The sequence below is a fragment of the Sycon ciliatum genome, chromosome 1, assembly GCF_964019385.1.
Source record: "Sycon ciliatum chromosome 1, ocSycCili1.1, whole genome shotgun sequence".
In the NCBI taxonomy this organism is placed as follows: domain Eukaryota; kingdom Metazoa; phylum Porifera; class Calcarea; order Leucosolenida; family Sycettidae; genus Sycon; species Sycon ciliatum.
Genome location: NC_088643.1, coordinates 55,871,864 through 55,883,020, shown reverse-complemented (window position 1 = coordinate 55,883,020; position 11,157 = coordinate 55,871,864). Strand labels below are relative to the sequence as shown.

General features: G+C 48.9%; 1 protein-coding gene across 1 annotated transcript in view; it reads left to right on the top strand.

The window, feature by feature from the left end:
- Window positions 1-2,376: 2,376 nt before the first annotated feature.
- Window positions 2,377-11,157, top strand: part of LOC135807041 (myosin heavy chain, non-muscle-like) — a gene marked incomplete at its 3' end in the record, with an annotated part of 10,194 nt that continues 1,413 nt past the window's right edge. The window contains 2 exon segments of the mRNA XM_065321131.1: window positions 2,377-3,131; window positions 9,869-10,051. Coding sequence (XP_065177203.1) covers window positions 3,069-3,131; window positions 9,869-10,051 — 246 coding nt within the window.

The following is an 11,157-nucleotide window of genomic DNA, read 5'->3' as shown; positions in this document are numbered from 1 at the left end:
ACTGCCGACTACCAAGGACGACTGTTTGTAGTGCGGGGTCACGGGTGTTTTCAGACTTCAGGCCATCTTCATGCTTCATCTTGTAGCAAACAAACACTAGTAATAATTATTGAAACATTGCCAGGAGAGAGGAGAAAACGTTGCTGCGACTCTTCGACGAACTTATACTAGCTTTACGTTCACGCAAGGTCATGAAAAGCAGAAGGCAACTGGTCATTGATGTGGCAGCACTGGTGACACGAAGATAAAAGGTGGAAAGAGGTGAGGAGGCGAAAGCAGCTGGAAGCAATCATTCAGCGCCAACTTTGCAATTAGCACATCCGGCTTTAGAGACCTACGGAAGTCACACGTACAGTAATTAGCAGTTCTCACGGAAAAATAAGACCCGGTCCAAAAGGGCCAAACTCCCCCCAAAGGCCCAAAGCTGCAAGTCAGTGCAACTGACCTGTGTCCTGACTGGAAGCGGTACAGACAGTGCAACTACCGGTACTAGTGCGAGACATGCAGCCCTGGTGGTTGAGCACCCGGGCAGGTGCTAAATACTGACAGAAGATGGCTGACAGTACAGTGATACTTGGCGGGTGATATAATAATTATGCCTTATTACTACTGCCTGGTATTAGCACTATACTATTAGGCTTCTGTTGTTCCGTTACAGGTCCATGCCAATTATTTTCGCGAGGATGGACTTCGACGCTTTCTCGGTGCCACAATTCGCGCGGAATTGATCATGTCAGGCGACGTGCAGCATGGTACTGGTAGCATTGTTATGTGTACGGTGTAGGGCCGAACTGGCCTTCGTGGTCCTTCAGGCTTCATTCAATGTCACGTTTGCATGTACTTGAAGTACATGACATTATAGTATTTATTACAGTGCTGGCAACTGAAATCCGACCCCTTGCCGGCGCGCCGCGCCGGCAAGGGGTCGGATTTCAGTTGCCAGCACTGTACGTATTCTTTATCAAGCGCTTGGAGAATGGAGACTCAATTCGTTCCGGTTCATCTTTATTCCAACATTCCGTCTTGGGCCATGCAGCTCCTTCCACATAATTCGTGTGTGTTATCTGCACCGGTCTGTGCATGCATGACCTGAGTCACAGGGTGCGTTCTATGTCATGGCTCAGATGCCGCGGGAAGGCGACTCACCACCATTTTTCTCTTCACTGACACTGACACCTGGACACTGTGCTGGACTAGACACAGTCACCATGGTCACTAGAGTACTACAGTAAAACCTGGTGTAAGCGACCTCTGGGTTTAGCGACCACCTGCTCCTAACGACCGTTTTCCTTTGCACGGACAGTTCTACACAGACACTGTGGGACCTGGTTCAAAAGACCACCTGGTTTTAACGACCGCTTTTGCTTGCACCGTGGGGTGGTCGCGCTGCACCTGAGGAACTCGAGAGAGATCCAACGACAGGTTTTACTGTAGTGTACGTGTACTGCGGCCATTGGCATTGCCTTGGGGTGAGGATGCATTCTCGATCTCAAAAGCAGCTCCGCTTGCAGTTGCAAGCATAGTACATGTATGTATGGCAGTATGGGGCTGGACACAAGTCAAGTAAAAAGTGAAAGACTACTACTAGTAGATCTACTACACGTAACGTCGTTAGTTGGCCTCAGAAGATCTGACTCTGGTGAAAAGGTGTGCGGCTCCGGGCGAGTCATCGAGCCGGCCTACATACTGTCTAGAGTGGATCATGTAAAGATCGATCGCATGCTAGCTAGTTGCCTGGCCTGGAGTCTAGCTATGCGCCTAGGCTATGGCTAATGCCGCAGTAATGCGTCGTTACGACGTGCATTGTAATCACTGCATGCAGACTCATGTACTCAGTGCATGCCCAAGTGAGTAAGTCATGCTCTAGACTCGTGCCGTGGCCAGTCGTCGTGGGAATTCGGAAATAGTCGGGGGGGGGGGGGGGACTTTACGAGCAGTTGTTCGCACAACTAAGTCCGGTACCTGCACCTGTACTCGCAGTCGCACAGTATGCTTGTCCGGACGCTGCACAGCAAACGGAAAGTGTGTGGCCAGCAGCAGCGTGACACATCAATCATGTCACGCCATGCGATTCATTCACCGCACTGTCTGCGCCATGTGTGGCATACCGCAGCGTAGCTAACACCCGTACATGCCCTGTAACTGTCGGACCGTCTCGCGCGGAAATATCGACGATTTCTTGCCCCAACTACTACAACTACTAGTATGTCATAGTCATTTAGCACCAGATCGACATACCGCAACGCCTGTGTCCGAAATCACCCTAATCACCCCCTCACACACGCACACAGAACAACAGCGCTACTGCCACTACACTAGACTGCCTGGAGTACAGCTTTTTGGCTTGTACAGTAGCCTTTTTGTAGTTGTCTCTACTCTAGCACTTCCACATCACAAGTCCGCTTCCACGGTAGATCTGCAACAAGTACAACAAACAGTGGTAACAGCTGCCGTGCAGTGCTGGAGTCCTGGATGATCGCCGTTGATCCAACGCTGCAGCAGTGTGCCGAACTAACCTCGAAGGGTCGGATTTCTTCTGCTTCGTAATATTATCGTCAGGGACGATGGTTATGTGGTTGACAATCTACAACTACGAGCAGGCTACCGGTACGAGCACATTGAGTTTCTTACCGTGAAGAATTTATTTTAGTTTTGAATGAACTACAGTGGTTACTTTGGAGACACCTAACTCCTAAGTCCTTGAGGCTTGACATCGAGTGGCATCATTACGTCCACCATCGAGATCAACTGGCTCCTGCCGGCCTTGAGTCCTGACAAAAGAAAGACAGACGGTCACCGTGCAAGTAATAGTTGAAGTGGCGGCCAAGCCGGATGGCCCACTCCGGACAGAGGTGATGATCTGCTTAGTATGTAAATCATTGACTTCCCAACCAGGTCATCTCGCTTGCAAGCTCTCTTCTTCCGGTAGCCCGATTGCATCAATCCGGGACAGGAGCGGTTGAGGAAGGAGTCCCAGCCGTCGCGATTAGCAGGTTTGCAGCGCTGGATGCTGCTTCCGTGAACGCATCGAGTAGTGCAGCTGGCTTGTTCTGCTGGACTTTCTCACCATGGACGATCTCGCGGGTCGGGAAGAGTTCTCGTCCGAAGCAGCTGCCAATGCCAACCTAAAGGTACAGCGGCTGTGCGTCGCGCTGTGTTTGAAAACCGGTGCATGCCTCTGCCGAACTGAAAGACGGTTGCATGCATGCTCTTGCTTACGCTGTCGGTGTGGATGATTCGACCATACACCCACCCTATCATAGACATTGGATAATTATGTCTTGTACATGTATCTGCTAGTCTGCGCTTCTGGTTCTCACTAGTCTACTGTCCTGAGACGAGCTCGCACATAAATCCGCCACTCGTGCAGGACTTTGCGATGGTTGATTGCGTGCCGACAGCAGATAGCTATTCGAGCGATAGTCCAATCCTAGTTTTTGCGGGTGAAGCCACAACGGAATCTTGGACAGGGATGTGCGTGGTTAGGGAGTGAACAGGAATGCGTGTTGCAAGTCGAACGAAAGTGATGTTGTGGGCTTGGCACAACTTGTCGATTACTTGTAGCTTTCGACCGCTTCGACGCCTCCAATACTAAACCGTTCTAGCTGCGAAACTCCACCGGAGAAGATGCCAGCGACGAAGACATACGGTATGCGTGTTTTGATTTGGTTTCTAGAACCCACTGACTGTACAGTCGTGTAGCTAGTGCACCTACTGGAGTACTGGAGCCTGGACAAAGCACAGGCGATGGCAATGATTAGCGAACGACTCAGTGGCACAAATGTTCGTGGCTAGTTTTTGTCAGCGTTCAAGGCAACAAACTATGCACCTATTGTGTAGTTCGTTCAGTGTAGCCGCTAGGAATGGTTATCATGGGTAGAAGTTAGTCTACAAGATCTGTGCAGTTTTCAGACCAATCACTGGAAGTGCATAGCTGTAACTGCACTGACTGCTCACTGCTTATTGGCAAAAATAGTAGTTTATCGTCCTGGGTGTCATTAGACTCAGTGACACTGACATGTATTTCCACTCACTTACTGACATACTGAATAATACTGGCACATAGCCTCATACTCATACTCATAGGTACGCACTTACCAGCACTGGGTAGTGATTGCAGAGCACAGTCATGATGCAATGTAATGTATCTCTCGGCTATAGATGATCAGACTTTTTGCACCTGTGGTGAATGATCCTCCTGGATTTCCTAGTGCTCCTCAGTTTCAGCCACCAATCTCAGAAGTTGTTGTTACATCGAAATACACTACGGTGTTTATCGGAGAGCTCTTGTAGTAACAGTTAGACCACGGTCATGGCTGGCTATCACCCACATCACCATTTCATTGGCTAGTGCCACGTGATTGTGAATAAAATAAATAAAATTAATAATGTGGAGGGATGGGTGTGCCTTCTTCTGTAAGTAGATCACGGTGGAGGGATGGTTCTGCCTACTCCTGGTTTGTTCAGGCTCCAAACTCGCGCCCACCCACGGTATAGTACTGGTCTAGAACTACAAAGCAGGTGAAGCTTAGAATGTACTCGTAGACACACTGTATCAGACAGCATGAAGCAGTGGATGTTCCTACTTCCGTACCAGCCTAGATTTGTTATACATGTGTCAGGTGATCATTGCAAACCTTCATGGACATTCCTCATAGATGGGAGCAGTGTTTTGATTCCTTATGCTCCACTTCCAGGTACGCTTTCCATTTCTATCATTTTCTTTATTTGGTTTTCACCCACTGGCCTCCTTTGATTGGTGTGGGCATGCCATGGGATATGGACTGACTGAGAAACAAAAACAGTGAAATCTGTCTAAGCCGACCGCTCAAGGGACCTTCAAAAGGTGGTCTCTGTTACCAGGTGGTCTCCTTGTCCAGAGTCATTTGATTGGAAATGGCATCCCTTGGTCCTGGTCTCAGTGGTCTTCTGGGACAGGTGATCGCCGTATTCGAGTGGTCACCTTGACAGATTTTACTGTACTGTAGAACGGGTTATTTTAGCGACGTAAAAACCCTAGCGAATTTAGCGATTGACTCATTTTCGCTAAAGTTTCAAGTCGCTAATCCGTTGAGACATTGGAAAGGCTTCCTGTCTGAAGCCTTTCCATACTGGTACTCGATGTTCCAGTTTTGTGACACGAGAATGGCACGAGAATTAGTGTACCGCTGAGTGTACCGCTATACACGTGGTCGACACGTAGTCGACACGTTGTTGATACTTTTTTGACACATGACCCCGTCAACGGTCTGCTTTGTGCCAATGCCACTCGGTAAACGCCGATGTCGCGTACGACAAAGACGACTATCCCGTACGCGAAATAGTTGAGAATTGCATGACGTGGACCTGACGGCAAGGACAACTGCGAGGAGGCCCCTTTCGGTACCCCTGACGGGAAGGAGAACTGCAGAAGTCGACGAAGTCGAACGAGGAGGCCCCTTTTCCGTACCCCATACTGCAAAGTGCCATTGATGGATACCTTTTGCACCTGGAACGACCCCTTAAACGCTGTCGCGGCGACTATCCCGTACGCGAAATAGTTGAGAACTGCTGACGTGGACCTTTTGCACCTGGAACGGCCCCCTAAACGCTGTCGTGTCGGCGGAGTGAATGTGCAGGGTACTACAAACTTGTAGGGTGAAAAGAATTGCTGCAAAGACGTCCCCTCTACTAGGCTCTAGGCCTTTGCCTTTGGAGACATCGTCGGCGAACTGAATGCGCAGGGCGAAAAGAATTGCTGCAAAGACGTCCGCTCTAGGCCTTTGGAGACATCGTGGGAACTCCTTCCGGTACTATACAAACTGCTGACGTGGCCGTGGACATGTACATGGAGAGTCATGGTGGGACTTCATGTACATGGATACATGGTGGGAATTCCTTCCGGCACCCCCGTACCGCAAAGCCAACGGTGGGGAAGGAGAAGTGCAGACGTGCAGGAAGACGAACGAGGAGGAACCAGGACGAGCGAGCAATGGCAGGACTGGCTGGACCGTAAGTAATAGCTGAATTGTGCATGACAACTTGACATCCATGCGGCACTCGCCACTTGCCACTGCATATTTCTTGTCCACTAACAATGTCTCTCCTCTGCCCCCTGTGTGTCCACGGCCCTGTTGCTGAATTGGCCCGATGAATCGAATGTCTTCCGCAACTGGAACGGCCCCGTGAACGCTGTCGCGTCGGCGACTGAATGCGCAGGAGGGAAAATATTGCTGCGAAGACGTCTCTTCTAGACGACGGTAAGGCACCCCATTGATATGTTGCCAGTGTGTGCCAGGGTATCGCGCGATGGTGAATGAGGAATGATGAAGGGTACGGTGGGACTGTAGACCTGTTACCTTCTACTAACACGTTATCAGGTGGAGAGTGTCTTGTACTCACGTTATCAGGTCGAGAGCGTATTGTAGTCACTCTCTCTATTCCTGTACTTCATTACGTTTAAGGTGTACGTATAACTTCTCCAAAAAATTTAATGGTCCACAGTCGTGTCGGAAGGGTACGGTGAGACTGTAGACATGTTACCTTCTAGGGCCGATTCCCACTACGGTACCGTGAGTGCCGTGCCGACGATTTGGGTAGGTCACGTGTACCCCACGGTACGAGCTTGAAGCTGAGAGTGATTTACACCTGCGCCCAATCATTCCGTGCATTCCGTCGGCAGGCCGGATCACCATTTTTATCAATTTCTGACTTTGGTCCTGAGGGAAAATAGCGGGGGAGATGACTGGAGAAAGCTCAAGAATCAACCAATCGAAAAGCCAAAAGCCAAGAAAAAACTTCGTACCACAAATACAAAAGAAAGAAAAAACTTCCTTTCAGGGAGTAGTAAAATACCTACTACTCACTGCATTCGACCTCACGGAATACAACGGCATGCCATTTCCACCCCCCAGAGACCCTCGGCACCGGAATGTCCACGGCGCGGTACGGCAGGAGCCACGGAATGAACTCGCGCCAAAACTGCCCCTCACGTGAGCAAATCACCATGGGTACTCACGGCACGGCACTCACGGTACCGTAGTGGGAATCGGCCCTTACACGTTATCAGGTGGAGAGTGTCTTGTACTCACGTTATCACTATATCAGGTCGAGAGCGTATTGTAGTCACTCTCTCTATTCCTGTACTTCATTACGTTTCAGGTGTACGTATAACTTTTCCACACTAGTCACAGGAAAACCACGCGTCTTGATTGTCGTAACTTAAAGTTTCATGCCATATAGCAATCTTCAGACAACTGATGATCAGTTGTCTGAAGATTGCTATATGGCATGAAACTTTAAGTTACGACAATCAAGACGCGTGGTTTTCCTGTGACTAGTGTGTTACTGCTCTGCTTCCGCATTGAGCACTCTATCGATCCGGAGGACTCCGCTATTTATAACTTTTCCAAAAAATTTAATGGTTTACGTCTTCAGATAGAGAGCGTATTGCACCCACTGTCTAGTCTCTGTAGTGCATTGAGATTTTGTTGATCGAACATGAAATGGATACACAAACAAAGCCAGGCCAAGTACATGGCGAGATGTCGCCAGAAGAACGTCTTCAGGTAGAGAGCATATTGCACCCACTGTCTAGTCGATTTTGTGGATCGCACATGAAATGGATACACAGACAAAGCAGGCCAAGTACATGAGAGAGTGGACGATGTGCAGATCGACACGGCCTGCGGGTACTTCATTAAAGTTACCCGTGACATAACTAGGATAAAAGTCAATCACTGCAAAAACATTGCCAAGTATGTGAGCACTTTGGACTTGACAGAAGAGTGCACGGGCGACGTTGACAAAACATACCGCGGTGACTGTCACTATCATGACAGCAGGGCACATCGCACGCAGCATCGCAGATCGTGTCGAATTGCGCATCATAATATTGCAAAATTGCTCCTGTGCATGCAAGTGGATTTCATTGCACTTCTCAGTTTGGGAAATGCTCGATTATGACAATTCTCCGTGTGAGTGCACTAGCCCTGAACAGACATGTACTTCAGAAGTAGGTGAACCGTTTGTGGTGTCTCATAGCCTACCTCACGACCTTCTGCTTTCTTTCTTCATCACTTGTATCTTGCAGGTTTATCATCCCGTGACGACCACATTGAAGTCTGAATTTGAAGTGTGAAGATGCTTCAGCAACCACATCGTACTTCTCTATTGCTTTCATTGTGCTTCTACTGTGCATGTGTGTAACTTGTGGGGTAAACATGTGATGACATTGTATGCTGGCGACACGGTCAGATGTTCATGCGTCTAACGTACACCTGCATGTTATGCATTGAAAAGGGTTTGCCACTTGCGATCCTGGGACGAGTATCAGGTCCGCTTTGTCCTGTGTGGGCTGTATCAGATTGCTGTTCACTTCTCTATCTGTTGGATATGTGACTTTCTGCAAGTTTCTGGTGTATGATGGCCACGTCCTTGCTTGTCACTTTGTATGATATTACATTCTGTATTCGCTGCTTCCATGGCATGGTCTGCAAACTGCAATCCTTGGGCAAATGTCATGTTTGCTATGTTGTGCTTTGGCCGTCAGCTTGTCTACACACTGTAGTTGAATTATTTTTGTTTCACAACTGACTTCCTCAAGTACGGTGGCCACTGCTTTGCATGGCATTATACATGAAGAATTTCCTGTTTGTGTCGTGTGCATGTGCGTATGTGTGCGTGGCCACGTGTGTGTGCCGTGTGCATACACATGTTTGTGTATCTGTGTGCGGGGTAGCCAGGCGGGGAGGGCTGGTATGTATCAGTGTGTTATTAGGGACCTTTCGCACCCCGCGTACGGATACGAAACGAATGCTGATTCATCACCTGGGTTCGAGGATTCGTCAGAGTCCCTGCGGAGAACTCGTTTTCACGAATGGAAGCCTCTTCATTCGTGGCACGCTCCGAATCCGTCAGGTACACATTTATTTGGATAGGTACACATGTTTTGCAAGGTACACATTTTTCCCTTGATTCCATGATCCATGCACGTGTGGGTGTAAAAACCCGTACGCCAAGCTACCGGCGCCCGCGGCCGTATTCGTAGTTGCCATGCACATTTGCATGACGACTTGCGAAACCTGAAATCTGTTTTCAACGAAACGATTACGAGCCGAATCAAACTTTCGTTTCGCATTCGTTTCGTAGCAAATGCGAAAGGTCCCTATTGCAGTCGCATGGCTACATACAGTACATCGCGCGCGTGGTCATCATGTTTACCTTCGGGGTTGGGGTGGGGAGGGAACAGAAAAAGAGCTGAAATTATCCATATAAAAATCGCTCTGTGAGCGGTTCTGAAAAACCTTTACTGGTACTGCCCCGTCGTAAAAGTAAGAAATTAGAACTGGCCCATTGTCCCCCCAAATGCGAACTGATCCACCTAAATCGCGAATGACGGGACCCGAACGCACCAGTAGCACGAGGTTCCTACCTGTGGATGCAGATGGGGATGTTGGTCCGGACCATAGGCCATGATTGTACTGTACTAGCGGTAGGCTTCCCTATCAAAATAATAAATTCTACTGCTACTACTGGTGTTACCCTATGATCCTGTGCCCTCCCGACCTCGTGCTACTGGTGCGTTCGGGTCCCGTCATTCGCGATTTAGGTGGATCAGTTCGCATTTGGGGGGACAATGGGCCAGTTCTAATTTCTTACTTTTACGACGGGGCAGTACCAGTAAAGGTTTTTCAGAACCGCTCACAGAGCGATTTTTATATGGATATTAGTAGTGCACAGGTGATCCGTGAGTAAAATCGCTGCAAATCGCTAAAATAAAACGTCGCTAACCGGTTGACAATGGGAAAACGCTAAAATTACCCGTTCTACAGTACCTGTAATACATTATCGGTTTTGACTGTGGTGTTTGCTCGTTCTGCAACTACAGGTTCAGCTTCAAATTTTGTCTCGGCAGCGTGACCAAGCCAGAGAGGATGCTCGATTGTGGCAGGACAGAGCATCAGTAGCCATGGAAGACGCGCACAGCACCCAGGAGGTACTGACCAAGCAGCTGGACGAGGCGCTGAAGCATGTTGCCAACGTGCAGAAGCGTAACTCCATCTTGCAGGCAGTGAGTCGATGCATTACTGTTGTCGTCGCGTCACTGTGTGCGCACACTATCTACATATATATGTACACAGGGACATGGAGGCATGCCTGTACAACTTCATGTTCATAACATAGTTACATGGCAGCAGATGCATAACACAGTTGCATGACACATTGTACCAGCAATGGTACAAGACACATTGCCATTATTGCAGCACATCATTGCGCCTGAGACTGAAAATCCACGACGGGGCCCTGATGAGGAATGGAATGGAGGAACAGAGTGCTGTTTTAGTTGATTGAGTGTACAGCCTCTGTGCTGTATTTCGGATTCACATGTCACACCCCTCCAGGGCCTGCTCTAGACATTCAACACAGCCCGGTCAGAGTGTACCTGGCGCATGCAAGCCAGCCGGGTCAAGCCGGGTCAGATCATCCGGCAGAAAAACAAACAAAAAGCCTGCTCAAAACTTGCAACTGTGTCAAAAGCTATAGCCAAAGTTACGCTTTTGACTGCCTGCCCCATCGACGGTCAATGTCCTGACTTCCTGCTCGCCGCTGGCCAGATTGCGCTCGAACCAGTTGGCCCAAGTTGACCCTAGCTAGGCCCCGGTGTAATATGCCCGAAACTTTGCCGAAAATGCTTTTGGGAAATTCTCGTAAACCTTGCCGAAAATGCTCCCAAACCTTGCTGAAAATGCTGGGAAAATGCTCACTTTTTTGTCATCCTCAGCACACGCCGTCAAAACCAGGAAGTCAGAAAAGACTCAATAAGAGACTTGCTCGAGTCTGCCATGGTAAACAATTCATAAACTACTCAACAAGAAGCTAACCCACGGAATGCGGAAGAAACGTTCTTGTTTGGGAAGTTTTTCTTCTCTCAATTTTGATACACAACGGCCAAGTGCTCCGTTTCCCCCAAAATGCTGCATCACGAGCCCAAAGTGCTGGGTTCGCGGATTGTACCGAAAATGCTCAAAAAATGCCGGCATATTGCACGGGGGCCTAACCGGCCTAGCTGAGTTTCTGTCGCTTGTGTACGGTTGCGCTAGATTTGCATGCAACAGATGGGGTCCGCGAGTTGTAAAATACCGGTATTTTAGGAATCCTTTGTGAGTAAGTAAGTAA